General features: G+C 36.0%; 2 protein-coding genes and 2 long non-coding RNA genes across 4 annotated transcripts; all 4 read right to left on the reverse strand.

Annotated features, from left to right (window-relative positions):
- Positions 1-1,633: 1,633 nt before the first annotated feature.
- On the reverse strand, positions 1,634-5,377 carry LOC142164831 (subtilisin-like serine-protease S). Its single transcript, XM_075223577.1, has 5 exons — positions 5,288-5,377; positions 4,360-4,451; positions 4,174-4,220; positions 3,871-4,023; positions 1,634-1,674 (listed from the first exon to the last, which is right to left on the reverse strand). Exons 1-5 carry the CDS (start codon positions 5,375-5,377, stop codon positions 1,634-1,636), a joined length of 423 nt encoding a protein of 140 aa, XP_075079678.1.
- A 3,312-nt stretch (positions 5,378-8,689) lies between these two features.
- LOC107800938 (uncharacterized) lies at positions 8,690-10,685 on the reverse strand. The gene is made up of 3 exons (XR_012695909.1): positions 10,243-10,685; positions 9,829-9,885; positions 8,690-8,980 (listed from the first exon to the last, which is right to left on the reverse strand). It is a non-coding gene; the product is annotated as an uncharacterized LOC107800938 (long non-coding RNA).
- A 441-nt stretch (positions 10,686-11,126) lies between these two features.
- LOC107817556 (uncharacterized) lies at positions 11,127-15,974 on the reverse strand. The gene is made up of 7 exons (XM_075223578.1): positions 15,071-15,974; positions 14,426-15,004; positions 14,039-14,275; positions 12,893-13,393; positions 12,010-12,787; positions 11,598-11,772; positions 11,127-11,510 (listed from the first exon to the last, which is right to left on the reverse strand). Exons 1-7 carry the CDS (start codon positions 15,972-15,974, stop codon positions 11,127-11,129), a joined length of 3,558 nt encoding a protein of 1,185 aa, XP_075079679.1.
- Positions 15,975-16,355: 381 nt separating this feature from the next.
- Positions 16,356-18,195, reverse strand: LOC142164837 (uncharacterized). The gene is made up of 3 exons (XR_012695910.1): positions 17,892-18,195; positions 17,479-17,535; positions 16,356-16,630 (listed from the first exon to the last, which is right to left on the reverse strand). It is a non-coding gene; the product is annotated as an uncharacterized LOC142164837 (long non-coding RNA).
- Positions 18,196-18,814: the final 619 nt, after the last annotated feature.

Raw genomic sequence — 18,814 nt, forward strand, 5'->3', positions numbered from 1 at the left:
ATGATCCCAGGGGCACTACCAGGTCCTCTTGAAGAGAAATATGCCACAGTTGGCTCATGTTGTGTAGGCTGTTGAACTGATGTTCTTAAAATGATAGCAAAAGGTCGACTGTGTATACATTCAAAAACATATCATAAATTCAAACCATTAATAAGTTAGTAGTGTGATAATTCTTAGCGACTCTAAAATAATGACGAAGTCAGAAATTTCGCTAAGGATGCTTAATTTAAGAAGTACTCAAAATTTTAATATATACATATATAACAACTAATATTGACCTATGTCTAATCATGGTGTTCAACTAATTACCCTTGAGCCTATGCAGAGTCGGACCAGGATTTGAAAGTGGCGGGGGTACCACTATCGAATAAAATTTGAGCAAATGCTGGAATGGGAATCAAACACAGACAATGCACTAAAAGTCAAGTTGTCTCCCCTTCCCTCTCCCAAATCGGCCAATGCAGCTACCTAAGCTTTGAGGCTCGAGTGTCAATAAAAATATATACATATTATTTAAGATATATATACATAGATACACACATTTTTGTAAAATTGCCCAAGGCTGGTGACCCCCTACCCTAAGGTAAGTCCACCTCTTAGCCTATGTGGCCACATCGGCAAAGGATGTTCAAGATTTTAATATATGTTCAAAAAGCAAAGACTAATGTAAATTAAAATGAAAGATTTTAGTGTTATATGACTTACTTTGATGATTTCATGTATGCAAAAAGCTTTTCACCTTCTGAGGGAGTAATTGTAGCCAAAGGAATATCATAAGACAAACCAATTTCCTTAGTACCACCTCCATCAATAACTATAACACCAACTCCCCCTTTTTGGCGTACATTTACGCTTTATCATCCTTTGAACTGCCCCAAATATCATGAATATCCGTTGTTGTGCAAACCACAATCTTTCCATAAATCAAATTATAATCCAATGCATCTGCATCATTGCAAGAGCTAGAAAAAAAAATATTAGTTATTAGAAAGAATACCACACGGTGTAAATATTTAACACAAAAAGGAGCAGTTTGATTCATGAGGTATTCCGTGTTCACATAGGATCAAGAAAAGGGTTGCGCTCACGGTGTAAATATTTAACATAAAAAGGCCAGTCCGGTACACAAAGTATTACGCGTTCACCGCAGGGTCATGAGAAGGACTGCTTTCACAGTGTAAGTATTTAACATAAAAAGGGTAATCGGTGCACGAACCATCCCGCGTTTCACGCAGAGTCAGAAGAAGGGCCGCATTCATGGTGTAAATATTTAACATAAAAAAGACAGCCCGGTGCACAAAGCATCTCGCATTCACCGCAGGGTCAGGAGAAGGGCCGCATTCACGGTGTAAATATTTAATATAAAAGGACAAACCAATACACAAAACATTCTGCGTTCACGCAGGGATAGGAGAATGGTTGTGTTCTCGGTGTAAATATTTAACATAACAAAAAAAAATAAAGTTAATTACCTTGCTTTGTCAATATAGGCATTACCAATTGCTGCATCTTTTGCAACAACAAGGTTTGCATAACCAGTCATCTAATTAATATTGCGTGCATAACCCTAAAATTAAAGTCGGCAAAAAAAAAAATCAAAATGAAGAAAAGAAAAATCCAAAGGAGAAAAAATTTAATTTCCATCACCTATGGCATAAGTTAACATTGATATGTCTGTTAAAGTCAGAAGATGTCCCACAAATATTATGACACGTTTAGGACTACAAGTCTCATAAGTATTATAGGAACACAAATATTATACCAATATATTTACGATCACAAGCTTTAAAAGTCCATGTCTTTCTTAAACTCCATTTTGAGGTATGACTACATGACATTAATTGAAAACGAGGGAATATATTTTATAACCCCATCTATGTGTGGGGTGGGGTGGGGTGGGGGTAGGGGTTGATATTGGAAAGGTCAAAATAGGTTGAGTTGGCAGGGGGCTGAGACGGGTTGAGTCAAAAAGGGATAAAATTTGGCATAGCCTAATCCCTCCAACTCTAAACAAGCTTTAATTAATATGTTTGTTTTCTTATTGTTATATATAACCTATCAAATAAAACAAATGTTTTTTAAGATATTCTAGCAAAGTTACTCATGGATCAATTTGAGCTAAAAATCAGCCTAACTTTAAATGCATTGAGATGAGCTGTGTTCAGAGACGGAGTCAGAATTTAAAGTTTATGGGTTTCTGAACTTGTAACCGTACTCATAACTCATTAGTTACAGGGTTCGCAATTAAGTATTTATACATTAAATTTTCTAATGCAAATACATGATCTCAGCAAAAAGTTACTGGGTTCGTCAGAACAATTGCACCAATAGAGTCAACATGCTTTGTAAGTAGCTAATCTTGCTTTTGGGGCTCCCCCTCTCATAATGTCGCCGGTGCCGTCGTTTAACGACACCGGTGCTCCCACGGCGGTAGACGCCGTGTGTGTACCGTGACCAAAATCATCACGGGCAGACATGTAATATCGATGATTTAATGAACTTATAGGCGGCCTTGCGCCTTCTCAAATCCTTGATAATAATAACGAGCACCAATAATTTTACTGCATACACAAATGAAATAGGAATATAAGTTCTTTTGGTGTAGTATAAAATGTGAGGATTAAATTTCTTAGTCAAAATTTTGGATGAATCACATATACTAGGGAAGCCATAAAATTCAATATTTTGATAATAAGGGTGTTGAAAATCTATTTTTTGATTAATAATAAGTAACATTTTAGCCTATACACAATATAATTTTTCGGCGAAGCTTGTTCGATCACTTGACCAAGCATAGCTTCGCCCCTAATCACACATGCATACCCACACTATGTATATAATATTATTAAACATCTTTCACTTTTTAAAGACACGTGAAAATGGTACTTTTATCATGTCTTAACATTAGTCGTTTTGGCAAATTAAAATTAATTTAAAAATATGACATTTTAGAAAAATAATACTCCCATATAGGAGCATTTTAGGTTTTTTTTTGTGTGTGTATTTGTGTGTGTGGAGGGGGGGGGGAATTCACACATATTGCTCCAATTGGTATATAAATATTAAGTTAGATGTTTAAGAGAGATAAAGGATAGTTTAGACAAATACTCCTATCAGTGGAGTACACAGGATTTTTCATAAGTGGTGTCACTATTTTTGGTAAAAAAGCCGTAACAGTCAAAAAATATTTTGTGGAGCCAAAGGAGTTTGAACCCAAGACCTCTCACAAGTTAACAACCACTACACTACTAAGATATTTTGTTGCAAGCGGTGTCACTTTTAATAGTTTTATCTTGTATTTCTGTTTTACTTATTATTTTTATATATATAAATAGTAAAAATTTTCGACGAAGCGGTGTCACCATGTAAATCCGTCCGACTCCTATATTACTAAAGGTATCAAATACTTACAAGATATATAGTGCATGAAAATCTTAAAAGACAAATAATATTAAACGATGATTGTGTGCGGAAATTTCAAAAGACAGATAATATGAACCGAAGACAGTATTAATTTCTTACCGAGTGCATTGAACATCGTCATCCCAACATCCACCCCTCCATCATGATGGCACGGGTCCAAGTCCTTCCGCGCTAAAACTAGGTGCCTCGGGCCAAATTCCTGTTAAAAGATGAAAATAATCATGTTATGACATAGTTCTTTAAAATTCTATGAAAACAGCCACTAATGCTTTCATTAGGATAAGTTGTCTATATCACGTCCCAAGGGTGTGGTTCTTCCCTCGACCTTGCGTGAACGTAAAATACCTTGTGCATAGGGTTGTCCTTTATAGTTCTTTAAAACGATGAACATTATAATTTAGACAAATTAAGCAGAACAAATTAAATATGGCATATATAAATACATACCAGAATCAATATCACCAACAATTACTTCGTAGTCTCCTTGAATAGCAGTAGCACCAAATATACTATTGGCTGGGGCACCCAAAAAGTCCCAAGATCTCGTATTTTGAAGGTAATACGTTTTACTCTCGAAAACAGCAGCAACAGACTCTTTTCCTTTAATTATAAAAACATATAGTAATAAATATATTATTTAACTTCTAGTACAAAACTATAGATAATGTGTCGTTTTATGACGTCATGCATATAATTTAAATTCATTAATTATATTTTTTTATAAATAAAAGACATGCTAAAGAAACTTACTTGAGATTTCAGCTGCCTGCTTAGGTGTAAGCATTGCAGAAAATCCTCTAAAAGTTTTGTGATAGTGGTGAATAATAGCATTACGAGCATGATGTATATTTGAAAAATAAAAAAATACAATTTGTTAATTATATTTTAACTAAGAAAAAAATTAAAAATAAAACAGAAAATTAATATGAAATTTACCTTCCAATTACAGAGGCTAATATATCATGGTTAGAATCAATTACTGATTGCTCGTTCAGAAATGAGTGCTTGCCCATGTAGACAATGTATTGCTACAAAATTAAGAAGAAGAAAAAACAACAACATAATTAGAAAACCTATTTATGATTAGATCCAAGAGTTGAATTTGGTGGCTTCAATATTTAAAGTTTTTAATCAACACTAAATTTGTTATACTTTTTGAAATTATAGGTAACAAATTTAATAATTTTAGAAAGAAAAAAAAAAATATATATATATATATATATATATATATATATATATATATATATATATTCCGGGATGGAAATATTGAATTGCTTTATGTCTCATATCTCTTTTATGAGGCCTAAAAAATATACAATTTAGAGAAAGGGTTTAAACTTTTAAGTTTTACGTACTAACTTTATAACAATTATCTACACTATCAATATAGTTTATAACACTACTAAAAAAGGCCCATTTCGGGCCGAAATATTCCGACCGAAAAAAGTAGTCGGAAATTCTGACGGAATCGGTCAAAAAATGCATAAAAATATATTTTTCAATTTTTAATAATAATTACGACTGATATTCCGTCCATATATGTCGTAAATTTTGGCGAAAAATTCCGCATACCTTTTAGCAACCAATTCTGTAACTGGTTACAGAAAAAGAAAACACAACAAGAAAAGGGAAAAAACTAGTTTAGCTTTTATTCTTTTTTCTAACGTGCCGATTGTTTTTGAACTGTTGTTGTTTAACGTGCATCAACCAATGATGTTTGTATCTAGGTAGGTTGTCTACATGACACCCTTTGGGTTGCGACCCTTCTTCGAACCGAGAGTGAACACAGAATATTTTATGCACCGGTTGCCCTTTTGTTATTTAACGTGCATGAAAATTTCATAAGAAAGAAGAAGGTAATAACCTTGTGATGATCCACCCCTCCATTAGTAGCAAGAAAAGAAGAAACCAATTGAATGCAGAAAAGAAGACCCAAGATAGAAAGCGTCTTCATTTTACCGTAAAAATTGAAATATGCGAATGAATATGGTGGAAGAAGTAAGCTTTTATTATTAGAGTTTAAGTTATATATATCGTCAAATTTTTACACTATCAGGTCATTTTTACATGTTATATCAGTAATATGGTATGAAGTAATCGCAATTTGACTATAACTTAAACTCCATTATTAGTCATAATTATCAAAAACATAGTTTATGAATTATACTTAAACAGAAAATAGAGCGTTTGACCATTATTTTTATATTAACATTGATAATTTTAAAATCTTAAAATATAGTATATCTTGTGTTATTTTTTATACAGTTGTTAGAACTATTATTCCATATGTCCTAATCTATATATATATATATATATGAGGGATATGAAAGAGTGATGTGGGATGTCTCAATAGTTAGGAATCATATTTATCTTTTTTCTCCTTTTCTTGAATTTTTCTCCTATTTTAATTTTTACCTCATTAATTAATTGAAAATGCACCTCCCCACTAATTAAGGTTAAGGAAATAACTGTTACACACCAAGTCCTTTAATAACAAAACGTTCACGAATGCAAAACGTCATTAGAGATCGGAAACAAATCGTTCATTTCTACATATAAAAAAAGTCCTTAAATTCACTTGCTATTAAGAAAAAGAAAATTCCCAACCGCCTTCCAATTTTGCATTCTACTTCAAAGTCCTACGGAATCTTTCACAACTTGTTGGAATTACGTGTTAATTTTTTATATTCTTATTTCAATTGTTTTCATTTAACTTTGTGTTGTTTCTTTTGTAAGTAATACTTTCTTCATTTTCAGTGAAATACTTTCTTCGTGATGTCACCGGACATCAATTGTGTGTCTTGAACTTCTCTACAATGAAGTGCTGCTTCGACATGATTTTGGTACATATCTCTTTAAATCTTTCAACTTTTCTAATTTCGCGTTACTTTTGGAGAATACTTGAAGAAATTAGCATATGTAATTTTTCTTTTTATGATGCACATAATGACTGTGATCATATATATAATGGCTGTTAATCTTTTTATGATGCAGAGGAAGGATTTTGAAATTATTGATACCTATTGTTATGTTTCCATTGTTTTTTATATTGTTTTTTGCTATGTGTATATATATATATATTCCTCATTTTTTCATATATTTGCTTTTAAGGATCTGTTTGGAAAGCCACCAGGTAATTGGAATTGGTGTAATTACTAGGGTAGTAATTACACAGCTGTGTAATTACGACGATCTATTTGTTTGTCATAGTGTAATTACAGTGCAATTACAAGTTTACTGTTTGGTTGCACAAATGTAATTACACAGTTAAATTAAATTTTAAATGAAGTAATTATTAAAATTTAAAAATTAATATAATAAATATATGCATAAATTTTTATAAGTATAAATGATAGTATTATATTTGGTATTTAAGATATATATTTTTTTCGTGAATATACATTAATAGTAATCATATATTTATAACTAATATTGTAAAAATATATTGTATATATTTTCCAAATTAACAATATTTAGTTTAGATACTTACAAAATGTAAAAAAACATATGTTTTGTAAGAACATCATGGAATTCATGTTTGATAAAATAAATTAATATTTATAAATATAATGTCATAACATTATTCAAATATTTGGCAAAACTAATCTATCAATTTTAACTAAAAAATGAAATAACATGCAATGTGAGTCAATTCTATTAAAACAAGAAAATTGGAACCATGAAATAATACAATTTCAAAATCCAAAAAAAATAATAATTTAACATATGTCAAATTCCAACATAATAATAGTAAGTTCCACTACAACTTAAGATTAGAGAACATAATAAGTTTATAACTACATTCAACAAGGAAATTTCACTTTAATTGCATCACTCATTATATGCCAAGTTTTTTAGCGACTCATTATTTCTAATATTATGAGGCGTAGTTTCAAAAAATAGAATAATAAAAAAAATAAATAATAAAATATAAGCAATTATACGGAATCACAAGAAATAAAGGTAGATAAATAAAAGATAAATGTACAAAGAAAAATATATTTTAAAATAAAGAAATTAAAAAGTAAACTAAAACTAAAATTAAAAAGTAAAATAATAGAAATAAAAATTTATAAATAAAATAAATTAAAATAAAAACAAAAAGGCAAGAAACTAAAAAGCAACCTTGCAATTACACGGTGTAATTACCACTAATTCTCCCCTCCCCCTTGAGAATTGGAGAGTATAATTACAATCCTCCAATTACACTCAATTCCATGCTGACCAGGTAATTACTTGGCCAAACAAACATGACAAACTGTATAATTACACCCAATTACACTCAAATCCAATTCCTAGGTGACTTTCCAAACATGCTCTAAAAAACCAATAATTATATCTTTTAATCTTATTTAGCCTCACTGTCTTTCTCTTAAGAGTCATGTCTTCTAATCTTCATAATTAGTCTCGCCCTCTCTTGCCGTTCCTTTTCTCACCTGTCCTTCACCAAAAGAAATCTCCCTTTTCGTTCATAAAATCTTCTGTTATTACTACCACCGATTTAATATATAGAGGAGATAAAATCCGATTGAAATCTTTTTCCCCTTTGTGTTGTTTATCTTTTTATAATTTGTTTGACCTAGAACATTGTATTTTTATTTTTTGATTTTTCATTGATGTACTATTTTTACTTGATAATAATTGTTTTTAAAAGGTTATTTGTTCTCTTCTATTTCTCTAATTTGGTGGATGTGTTTTTATTTCAACGATCCATTCATGTATTTTTTTTTGCTACTCACTACCGTTTTCAATTGTGTTCTCTTCTTCTTCGGTTCATTTTTTTGGGACCTAGAAGTGGTTAGATCATCTAAATCACTAGACCATATTTTCTCAAAGTTGATTATTCTTTTTCAAATATTTAAAATTCTTTTTTAATTGCAATGTCTAATATCAAGTATAAACCTTTCATAATCTAATATATATCGGTAATTAAGTAATATGTCTTTATTTTACCCAAAAAAATATATATTTATTATGCTTTTTAGAAGATATATGCATGAACTAAGCAAATCATCGAATTTGAAGTTATTTTATCCAATTTATACATCTTGTATCACAGTTAAAAAGTTCTAAAGTATTAAAGTGTTCCAAACACTCTGTGTAACTTTCGTGTCAATTGAGTTGCAATAGGGGGAAAAAGTGTCACACCCCAACCTTGTGAGGTGTGGCTGGCACCCGATGCCCGAAGGCCCGAGCGAACCAACCATGAGATATGATCCGAAATATAATAACCTGCAGGTAGAAGAGCCCAACACGATATATATATATAAACTAGGCCAACAAGGCTGTAACAACAGTATAACAGCTATCCAGAAGGCCGATAGGGCGATACGAAAAATATATATATACACAATGACCGCTAGTCTGCAAGCCTCTAAGAGTGTAAGACAATCTCAACAGGGTGGGACAAAGCCCCCGACATGCCCAAAACCACACATATACATCTGTAATAGTACCTATGGACTCAAAGTCAGCAACTCCGAAGAAGTGGAGTGCGAAACCCAACGCTGATCCTGGGGGTCCTACTGAGGAGGCACACCACTCTGTCTATTCGAACCTGTGGGCATGAACACAGCGCATAAAAATGCGTCAGTACGAAATATGTACTGAATATGTAGGGCGACAAGTGTAACATGAAAAATGTAATTAACAAGAAAAGAGACATAGAGATAATTTAAATTCTGAAACTAGCCTCGGTAGGAAACTAAAATTCAACATGGATATAAATGTATGCTCGTGACACCGTCGTTCACTATCGCTACTTATAATATATCACATTATATAATAATAAATCCCTCTGTGGGGCTATAATATCCATAACATACCCGGCCATAATAAAGGCTCGGTAGAATCGTACCCGGCCACGTGAAGCTCGGTAATCCCAACTGATTAGTGGTTACACAATATGTGTCATACCCGGCCGTCTATAATGCGGCTCGGTAATGAAAGTAAATACATACATATACTAGATCATAAATTATATAGGTGCAATGCGAAACCAACCTTAAAAGACGTATTCTAAGAAGAGTCGAAGTGGCCTATCATCATTCTTCCCCGACTATCATGGTTGTGGCTAAAAATATTTAATTTTCAACTACGAGCCAACAAGTAATAAGAACATGAGAGTTGTGTATTATGAGTACCTTTGAAGTAAATGTTACTTATTCAAGATTTATATGAACGTCGAAAGGAGAACGAGTAAAAGGCTCTAGTTCTTTTTAAGCAAGGAACAAGGAAATCCGAGAAATCATAGATATCCTCTAGAGTAAGCAATCTATGAGAAAAGATCAGGTCTAAGCATCTTTAAAAGTTGAAGGTGAAATAACTCGAATCCGACGAGACAATTCGATAAACGTTTATTCGAATTCTAGTCATGCCGAAAAGTATAGCGAAAGCCCTACATACCTTGTCGATGGAGTTATATACTGTTTCCAAAACCTCAAAAGCCTTAGGAATGATTTCCTACATAATACAAACCATTCAAAATCAAATTCAAGCTCATAGCTTAAATAATTCTTCATTTAGACATTTACGCGAACAACTTGTGGCCATGAATTTGTAGACTCTTTTGTAGATTAATTTCCCCCCCAACACACCACCAAATTTTACTTTACTACATCTCCTCATCAACAGAATTCCATCCATGTCTTCACAGATCCAAACAACACAATAAAATCATATAGAACAGCCCCAACAATCAAGCCATATTAAGAGAGGTTTCTAAAAAAAATCAAGAATATTTCTATAGAGGTTTCAACTATTTCTTAAGAATTCTTACGGTAGAAGTTTACAAAGATCAAAGAGGAAGTTAAATCATACCTTATGTGACCAGAATTACTCAAAATTCGAAATTACAAGACGGAGTCTTGCTATGAAAAGTGAAACACCGAAGAATTCACGATTCCGAAGCTACCATGGTGTTCTCCATCTTGAGGATGACTAAATTGTTGTTATGCTTGGCTAGATGGATGGGAGAAGTTTGATAGGAAATCCCTAGGTTTTTGGTTCTATTTTGGAGAGGATAAAACGCAGGGGTTCTGTTTTAAAAATTGACTTAAATAAAGAAATTTTGACTAAACCCGACTAGGCACACTGTTCCCGTAACAGTGTGCACCCCTGTACGAAAATGTTAATATCTCTCTACTTCGAAGTCGTATTAACGAACGGTTTGTTGCGTTGGAAACTAGACTCATAGACCTTCGATTAGGTAGGTAGAACACACCATAACTCCCAGTATATTGAGAGAAAAAGTCATCAACATTTTATCCAAATTCCAGTGAAATTTAAACCCGTAACTTGCGCGCGATCTTTGTCGAATTTTTAATCACAACTCAAATGACTTCCAATCTTAACGTATAACTATCGCATCATTTAAATATCTCATAGAAATTATCTTCCTACCGAATTATCCCATTTACAGCATGATAACGCCAAATACACAAGGTGTAACATTCTCCCCTCCTTAAGAACATTCGTCCTCGAATGTTAACGGTTAACCTAACTTCTGAATTATTATTTTTTAAAAAAAAATTCGCCAGAGTTTCCCCTATAAATATGAATATCAAAAACCTGCCATCAGCCCAAACATACATATCTAAGGCCACGCAGGGCTACACATCATAATAATAACATCAACTTGGCCTCACCCGACCATTTACTTATACAATAATGATAATAAGAAGGTTAGCCATAACTTAAGTACCTTAACTGTCACTGGTTGATATATGTGCAACACCTGCCATGTTTGTCTCAGGCATATCACCTGAAGACTCAAATAAATGAGGGTATCTGGACTTCATGTCCTCCTCGGCCTCCCATGTCATTTCCTCTACATTATTGCTCCTCCAAAGTACTTTTACTGAGGCTGCCTCTTTAGTCCGTAGCTTACGGATTTGACGGTCAAGAATGGCAATAGGTATTTCTTCATATGACAAGTTCTCGGAAACTTCAATATCCTCGATAGGGCTGATGCAAGAAGGATCACCTAAGAATTTCCGAAGCATGGAAATGTGAAATACCGGATGGATTGCTTCTAATTCTGGTGGCAGGTCAAGTTTGTAGGCTACTCGCCCAATTCTCTGAACAATCTGATATGGCCCAACATATCTAGGGCTGAGTTTTCCTTTCTTACCAAATCTCATTACACCCTTCATAGGCGACACTTTCAAGAATACCCAGTCTCCCATAGCAAATTCCAAGTCTCGACGTCGGTTATCTGAATATGATTTCTGTCGACTTTGAGCTGTACGCAACCTTTCCTGGATCAACTTTACCTTTTCTACAGCTTGCTGTACCAATTCAGGTCCTAGCAACTTTGTCTCACCAACATCAAACCAGCCAATAGGAGATCTGCATTTCCTCCCATATAGTGCCTCATAAGGTGCCATCTGAATACCGGCATGATAACTATTATTGTAGGCAAACTCAATAAGCGGTAAATGATCTTCCCAACTTCCCTTGAAGTCTAAGACACAAGCTCGCAACATATCTTCAAGTGTCTGAATAGTGCGTTCGGCTTGTCCGTCGGTCTGCGGATGAAATGCTGTACTAAGGTTAACAAGAGTACCCAAACATTCTTGAAAAGACCTCCAGAAATTAGTTGTAAATTGGGCACCTCTGTCAGATATAATAGAAAATGGAACTCCATGTAGCCGAACTATTTCCTTGATGTACAGGCTCGCATAGTCTTCAGCTGAATAGGTGGTCCTAACTGGGAAAAAGTGAGCTGATTTCGTCAGCCTATCCACAATGACCCAAATAGAATTGAACTTACGGCGAGAATTGGGCAATCCTGTAATGAAATCCATATTAATCGATTCCCATTTCCAAGCTGGAATCTCAATATTTTGAAGTAGCCCTCCAGGTTTCTGGTGTTCAGCTTTAACCTGCTGGCAGTTGGGACACTGAGCCACAAATGTGGCTATATCTTTCTTCATGTCGTTCCACCAGTATAGCTGACGAAGATCATGATACATTTTGGTTGAACCAGGATGAACTGAGTACCGAGACTGGTGCATCTCTGTCATAATTTGCTTACGAAACTCCCCAACATTAGGTACACACCATCGGCCTTTATATTTTAGAATTCCATCATCAGATTGCTCGAACAACTGCTTCTTCTGAAAAGGGATACTCTCTTTAATTTTGACTAACTCCGGATCCTCAAATTGACGCATTTCTACCTCAGCTACTAGTGATGACCCCGCAATATTTTGGACTACTACACCCTGGTCACCTGTATCATGTAGCTGTACACTCAGGTTAGCCAATTGATATATCTCTTTAGTCATTTCTAATTTCCCAGCTTCTACATGCTTCAAGCTGCCCATGGATTTACGACTCAATGCATCAGCTACCACATTCGCTTTGCCCGGATGGTACAAAATATCCACATCATAGTCCTTCAGCAATTCAAGCCATCTTCTTTGTCTCAAGTTCAAGTCTTTCTGCTTAAATATATATTGTAAACTTTTGTGATCTGTATAGATATCCACATGAACACCATAAAGATAATGACGCCATATTTTTAAGGCAAATATAACGGCTGCTAACTCAATATCGTGAGTCGGATAATTGTATTCGTGCTTCTGCAACTGCCTCGAAGCATATGCAATAACTTTTCCATGCTGCGTTAGAACACATCCCAATCCAACCCTGGATGCATCACAATATACCACATAACCTTCCGGAAGTGCTAGAACAGGTGCTGATGTTAAGCGTTTCTTCAACTCATGAAAGCTCCTTTCACATGCATCAGACCATTGGAACTTAACGACTTTGTGTGACAATTTTGTCATGGGAGCAGCAATAGAAGATAAGTTCTCAACAAATCTCCGATAATAACCAGCTAAGCCCAAGAAACTACGAACTTCCGTAGGAGTTGTAGGTCTAGGCCAGTTTTGTACTGCTTCAATTTTCTGACCATCTACCTTAATACCTTTATCGGAAACGATATGCCTAAGGAAAGCCACTGAATTCAACCAAAATTCACATTTGGAGAATTTAGCATATAATTTCTGATTTTTCAAAGTCTGCAACACCACACGCAAATGATCCTCATGTTCTGCTTCTGATTGAGAATATACCAGAATATCATCAATGAAAATAATTACAAATATATCTAGAAATGGCTTGAAAACCCGATTCATTAAATCCATAAAAGCTGTTGGCGCATTAGTAAGACCGAAAGACATCACAAGAAATTCATAATGGCCATATCTAGTCCGGAAAGCCGTTTTCGGAATATCTCTCTCCTTAACTCGCAATTGGTGATAGCCGGATCGAAGGTCAATCTTTGAGAAATATTTGGCACCTTGCAACTGATCAAACAAATCATCAATTCTGGGTAAAGGGTACTTGTTCTTGATAGTCACTTTGTTGAGCTGGCGATAGTCAATACACATTCTTAACGAACCATCCTTCTTACGAACAAACAACACTGGTGCACCCCAGGGAGATGTGCTGGGCCTGATAAAGCCCTTATTCAAAAGATCCTTCAACTGGGCTTTCAATTCTTTTAACTCAGCAGGAGCCATTCTGTATGGAGGAATAGATATTGGTTGAGTGTCTGGAAGCATATCAATAGCAAAGTCGATTTCTCTTTCTGGAGGAAGACCAGGAAGTTCATCAGGAAATACATCAGGAAATTCATTCACGACGGGAACCGATTGAAGGGTTGGAGATTTCACCTCCATATCATGCACTCGTACCAAATGATAGATGTACCCTTTTAAAATCATCCTTCGAGCTTTAAGGTAAGAAATAAACTTTCCCTTAGGCGCTGCAGCATCACCTTTCCATTCAATAATAGGCTCACTTGGAAAATTAAAACGAACAATCTTTGTCCAGCAATCTACATTGGCATAACAAGAAGCCAACCAATCCATACCCATAATGATATCAAAATCGACCATTTCTAGCTCATGCAAATCTGCTAACGTATGGCGGTCATGAATCTTCACATCACAACTTCGATATACCCGTCTAACTACAACAGACTCACCCATTGGCGTAGATACCTCAAAGGAGTGTTGCAACAATTCAGGCTCTCTATCCCATTTACTAGCAACGAAGGGGGAGATATACGACAATGTAGAACCAGGATCTATCAAGGCATACATATCGATATAAAAGACAGATAGTATACCTGTAACCACGTCCGGAGATGACTCTAAATCCTGACGACTCGATAAAGCATATATGCGATTTTGCTGACCTCCTGAACCAGAAGCTCCAAATCTTCCCCTACCCCTGCCAGCTGATGTCTGCATACTCTGTCTAGGAGGACGTACCGAAGAAGAAGAAGCCCCTGCAGATGCCGTCGGCTGAGCCATACCCCCTCCACCTGTCATCGGACAATGTCTCATAATATGACCTGGCTGTCCACATGTATAACATGTATCAGAACCCTGGCGACATGGTCCAAAATGATTTCGGCCACATCGATCACATCTAGGAAACTGAGGCCTAATCTGACTGAACTCGCCTCTAAACTGTGGACCTGGGGTCCGTGAACTCTGACCTGGACCAGAATAAGTGGTCCGATCCTGGCGCTGTCCCTCAAACTGTGGCGGTGCACTGGCTGTCGGATAAGACTGACGCCGGGGAAACTGTGGCCTAAATCCACCTCAAAACTCTCCTATGTTACCTACGAACCGCGCCCTCTTCTGCTGCCCTCTATCATGCTCTCGATTGGCTCGTTGTTGCCTCTTGCGATCCTCTAGACCCTGTGCATATGCTTGAATACGGGCAATATCCATTCCTTGGTTTAGAGAAGCTGTAGTGCACTCATTTATCAAGTGTGCCCCCAAACCACTAACAAACTGGTGTACCCGATCACTCATATCAGCAACAATCGTAGGAGCATACCTAGCCAAAGAGTTGAACTGCATGCTATATTCCCGAACGCTCATATTACCCTGTTCTAAGTGTAAGAACCTATCTCGTCGGGCTCTTCGAAGCTCGATTGGCAAATATTGCTGTAAAAATGCCTCAGAGAACTCCTTCCATGTCACTGGTGGCACATTAGGCCCCCGAGTTTGCTTCCAAGTCTCATACCATGTCACAGCAACATCACGTAGTCTATAAGAAGTAAACTCCACTGACTCAACATCCGTGGCATGTATAATTTGTAAGGTCCGTTGCATAAGATCCAGAAAATCCTGTGGGTCAGCATTAGGATTAACCCCTGTAAATACTGGAGGATCCAAGTTGATAAAGTCTCGAACTCTCGCACTCACGGACCTATCAGCAATACCGAAGGTCTGGTGTTGGGCCTGGGAGGCCACTATTCGAGTCAGCAATTGTACAGCACTTCGCATGTCTAGGTCCTGATCAGGAACAACTGGGAGAGGGACTGGAGGTATGTTAGCTCCTCTACGCCCTTCCGGGGGTGGTGGGGGTACTGCCCCGGAAGCCTGAGAATCAGCCTCATTCTGTGGCTCATGTTGATCTACATTAGCAGGTGGCACCTGACTTGTGCCCTCTCCCGCCTCCTCGTCCAACCTCTGAATAAATTTCATAGCCACTTGTCGTCTCCTAGTGTTAGGCATCACTGAGAAGGTAAACAAAAAAAAGAGAATTAGGAATGAACACTTATGATTAGGCTCTATTGCACGATCTAGATCAAGAAGAAAGTAATAATCCTAAATGCCCAATAGCCTCATGTTTATAAGTGTGGTGCACAACACACCATAAACAAGACTCTACTAGACACGGCTTGTAGACTCCCTAGGACTGACCTGCTCTGATACCAAGTTTGTCACACCCCAACCTTGTGAGGTGTGGCTGGCACCCGATGCCCGAAGGCCCGAGCGAACCAACCATGAGATATGATCCGAAATATAATAACCTGCAGGTAGAAGAGCCCAACACGACATATATATATATAACTAGGCCAATATATATATATATATATATATAAACTAGGCCAACAAGGCTGTAACAACAGTATAACAGCTATCCAGAAGGCCGATAGGGCGATACGAAAAATATATATATACAATGACCGCTAGTCTGCAAGCCTCTAAGAGTGTAAGACAATCTCAACAGGGTGGGACAAAGCCCCCGACATGCCCAAAACCACACATATACATCTGTAATAGTACCTATGGACTCAAAGTCAGCAACTCCGAAGAAGTGGAGTGCGAAACCCAACGCTGATCCTGGGGGTCCTACTGAGGAGGCACACCACTCTGTCTATTCGAACCTGTGGGCATGAACACAGCGCATAAAAATGCGTCAGTACGAAATATGTACTGAATATGTAGGGCGACAAGTGTAACATGAAAAATGTAATTAACAAGAGAAGAGACATAGAGATAATTTAAATTCTGAAACTAGCCTCGGTAGGAAACTAAAATTCAACATGGATATAAATGTATGCTCATGACACCGTCGTTCACTATCGCTACTTATAATATATCACATTATATAATAATAAATCCCTCTGTGGGGCTATAATATCCATAACATACCCGACCATAATAAAGGCTCGGTAGAATCGTACCCGGCCACGTGAAGCTCGGTAATCCCAACTTATCAGTGGTTACACAATATGTGTCATACCCGGCCGTCTATAATGTGGCTCGGTAATGAAAGTAAATACATACATATACTAGATCATAAATTATATAGGTGCAATGCGAAACCAACCTTAAAAGACGTATTCTAAGAAGAGTCGAAGTGGCCTATCATCATTCTTCCCCGACTATCATGGTTGTGGCTAAAAATATTTAATTTTCAACTACGAGCCAACAAGTACTAAGAACATGAGAGTTGTGTATTATGAGTACCTTTGAAGTAAATGTTACTTATTCAAGATTTATATGAACGTCGAAAGGAGAACGAGTAAAAGGCTCTAGTTCTTTTTAAGCAAGGAACAAGGAAATCCGAAAAATCATAGATATCCTCTAGAGTAAGCAATCTATGAGAAAAGATCAGGTCTAAGCATCTTTAAAAGTTGAAGGTGAAATAACTCGAATCCGACGAGACAATTCGATAAACGTTTATTCGAATTCTAGTCATGCCGAAAAGTATAGCGAAAGCCCTACATACCTTGTCGATGGAGTTATATACTGTTTCCAAAACCTCAAAAGCCTTAGGAATGATTTCCTACATAATACAAACCATTCAAAATCAAATTCAAGCTCATAGCTTAAATAATTCTTCATTTAGACATTTACGCGAACAACTTGTGGCCATGAATTTGTAGACTCTTTTGTAGATTAATTTCCCCCCAACACACCACCAAATTTTACTTTACTACATCTCCTCATCAACAGAATTCCATCCATGTCTTCACAGATCCAAACAACACAATAAAATCATATAGAACAGCCCCAACAATCAAGCCATATTAAGAGAGGTTTCTAAAAAAAATCAAGAATATTTCTATAGAGGTTTCAACTATTTCTTAAGAATTCTTACGGTAGAAGTTTACAAAGATCAAAGAGGAAGTTAAATCATACCTTATGTGACCAGAATTACTCAAAATTCGAAATTACAAGACGGAGTCTTGCTATGAAAAGTGAAACACCGAAGAATTCACGATTCCGAAGCTACCATGGTGTTCTCCATCTTGAGGATGACTAAATTGTTGTTATGCTTGGCTAGATGGATGGGAGAAGTTTGATAGGAAATCCCTAGGTTTTTGGTTCTGTTTTGGAGAGGATAAAACGCAGGGGTTCTGTTTTAAAAATTGACTTAAATAAAGAAATTTTGACTAAACCCGACTAGGCACACTGTTCCCGTAACAGTGTGCACCCCTGTACGAAAATGTTAATATCTCTCTACTTCGAAGTCGTATTAACGAACGGTTTGTTGCGTTGGAAACTAGACTCATAGACCTTCGATTAGGTAGGTAGAACACACCATAACTCCCAGTATATTGAGAGAAAAAGTCATCAACATTTTATCCAAATTCCAGTGAAATTTAAACCCGTAACTTGCGCGCGATCTTTGTCGAATTTTTAATCACAACTCAAATGACTTCCAATCTTAACGTATAACTATCGCATCATTTAAATATCTCATAAAAATTATCTTCCTACCGAATTATCCCATTTACAGCATGATAACGCCGAATACACAAGGTGTAACAAAAAGCAAAAGAAAGGAAGGGAAAAAAATTTATAGGGAAAAATATTACAAAAGAGATACGGTAGGGGAAAAAGAAAATATAGGAAGAGAAGAAAAGAAAAAATAAGAACAATATATTAAAGTTTAATGTAAAAGAGTAGGAAAAGAAAATTTTAATGAAAGACATGCCGTAAAAAATAAATTTTTAACTTTTTTCTGTAGAAAGCAAATACACTTCCTACATGGCATCATGAGATGTCTACTTTTATAAGCGCTCGAATATGTCTTGCTCAAAGTTTAATACTTGAAACGT

This window comes from Nicotiana tabacum, chromosome 10, assembly GCF_000715075.1.
Source record: "Nicotiana tabacum cultivar K326 chromosome 10, ASM71507v2, whole genome shotgun sequence".
NCBI classification, from domain to species: Eukaryota; Viridiplantae; Streptophyta; class Magnoliopsida; order Solanales; family Solanaceae; genus Nicotiana; species Nicotiana tabacum.

Bases quoted from the DNA above. Each gene is read 5' to 3' on its own strand.
- LOC107817556 (XM_075223578.1), bottom strand. From the start codon at position 15,974: ATGCCTAACACTAGGAGACGACAAGTGGCTATGAAATTTATTCAGAGG. The intron at 11,773-12,009 runs GTCTTTTCAAGA...GAGGAAATGCAG, and splicing joins TTTACAACTAATTTCTGGAG to ATCTCCTATTGGCTGGTTTG. The intron at 11,511-11,597 runs GTATTCTTGAAA...GGGCCATATCAG, and splicing joins AATTTGCTATGGGAGACTGG to ATTGTTCAGAGAATTGGGCG.
- LOC142164831 (XM_075223577.1), bottom strand. From the start codon at position 5,377: ATGAAGACGCTTTCTATCTTGGGTCTTCTTTTCTGCATTCAATTGGTT. The intron at 4,452-5,287 runs GTTATTACCTTC...TTAATTTTGTAG, and splicing joins GAGGGGTGGATCATCACAAG to CAATACATTGTCTACATGGG. The intron at 4,221-4,359 runs GTAAATTTCATA...CAAAACTTTTAG, and splicing joins TTAGCCTCTGTAATTGGAAG to AGGATTTTCTGCAATGCTTA.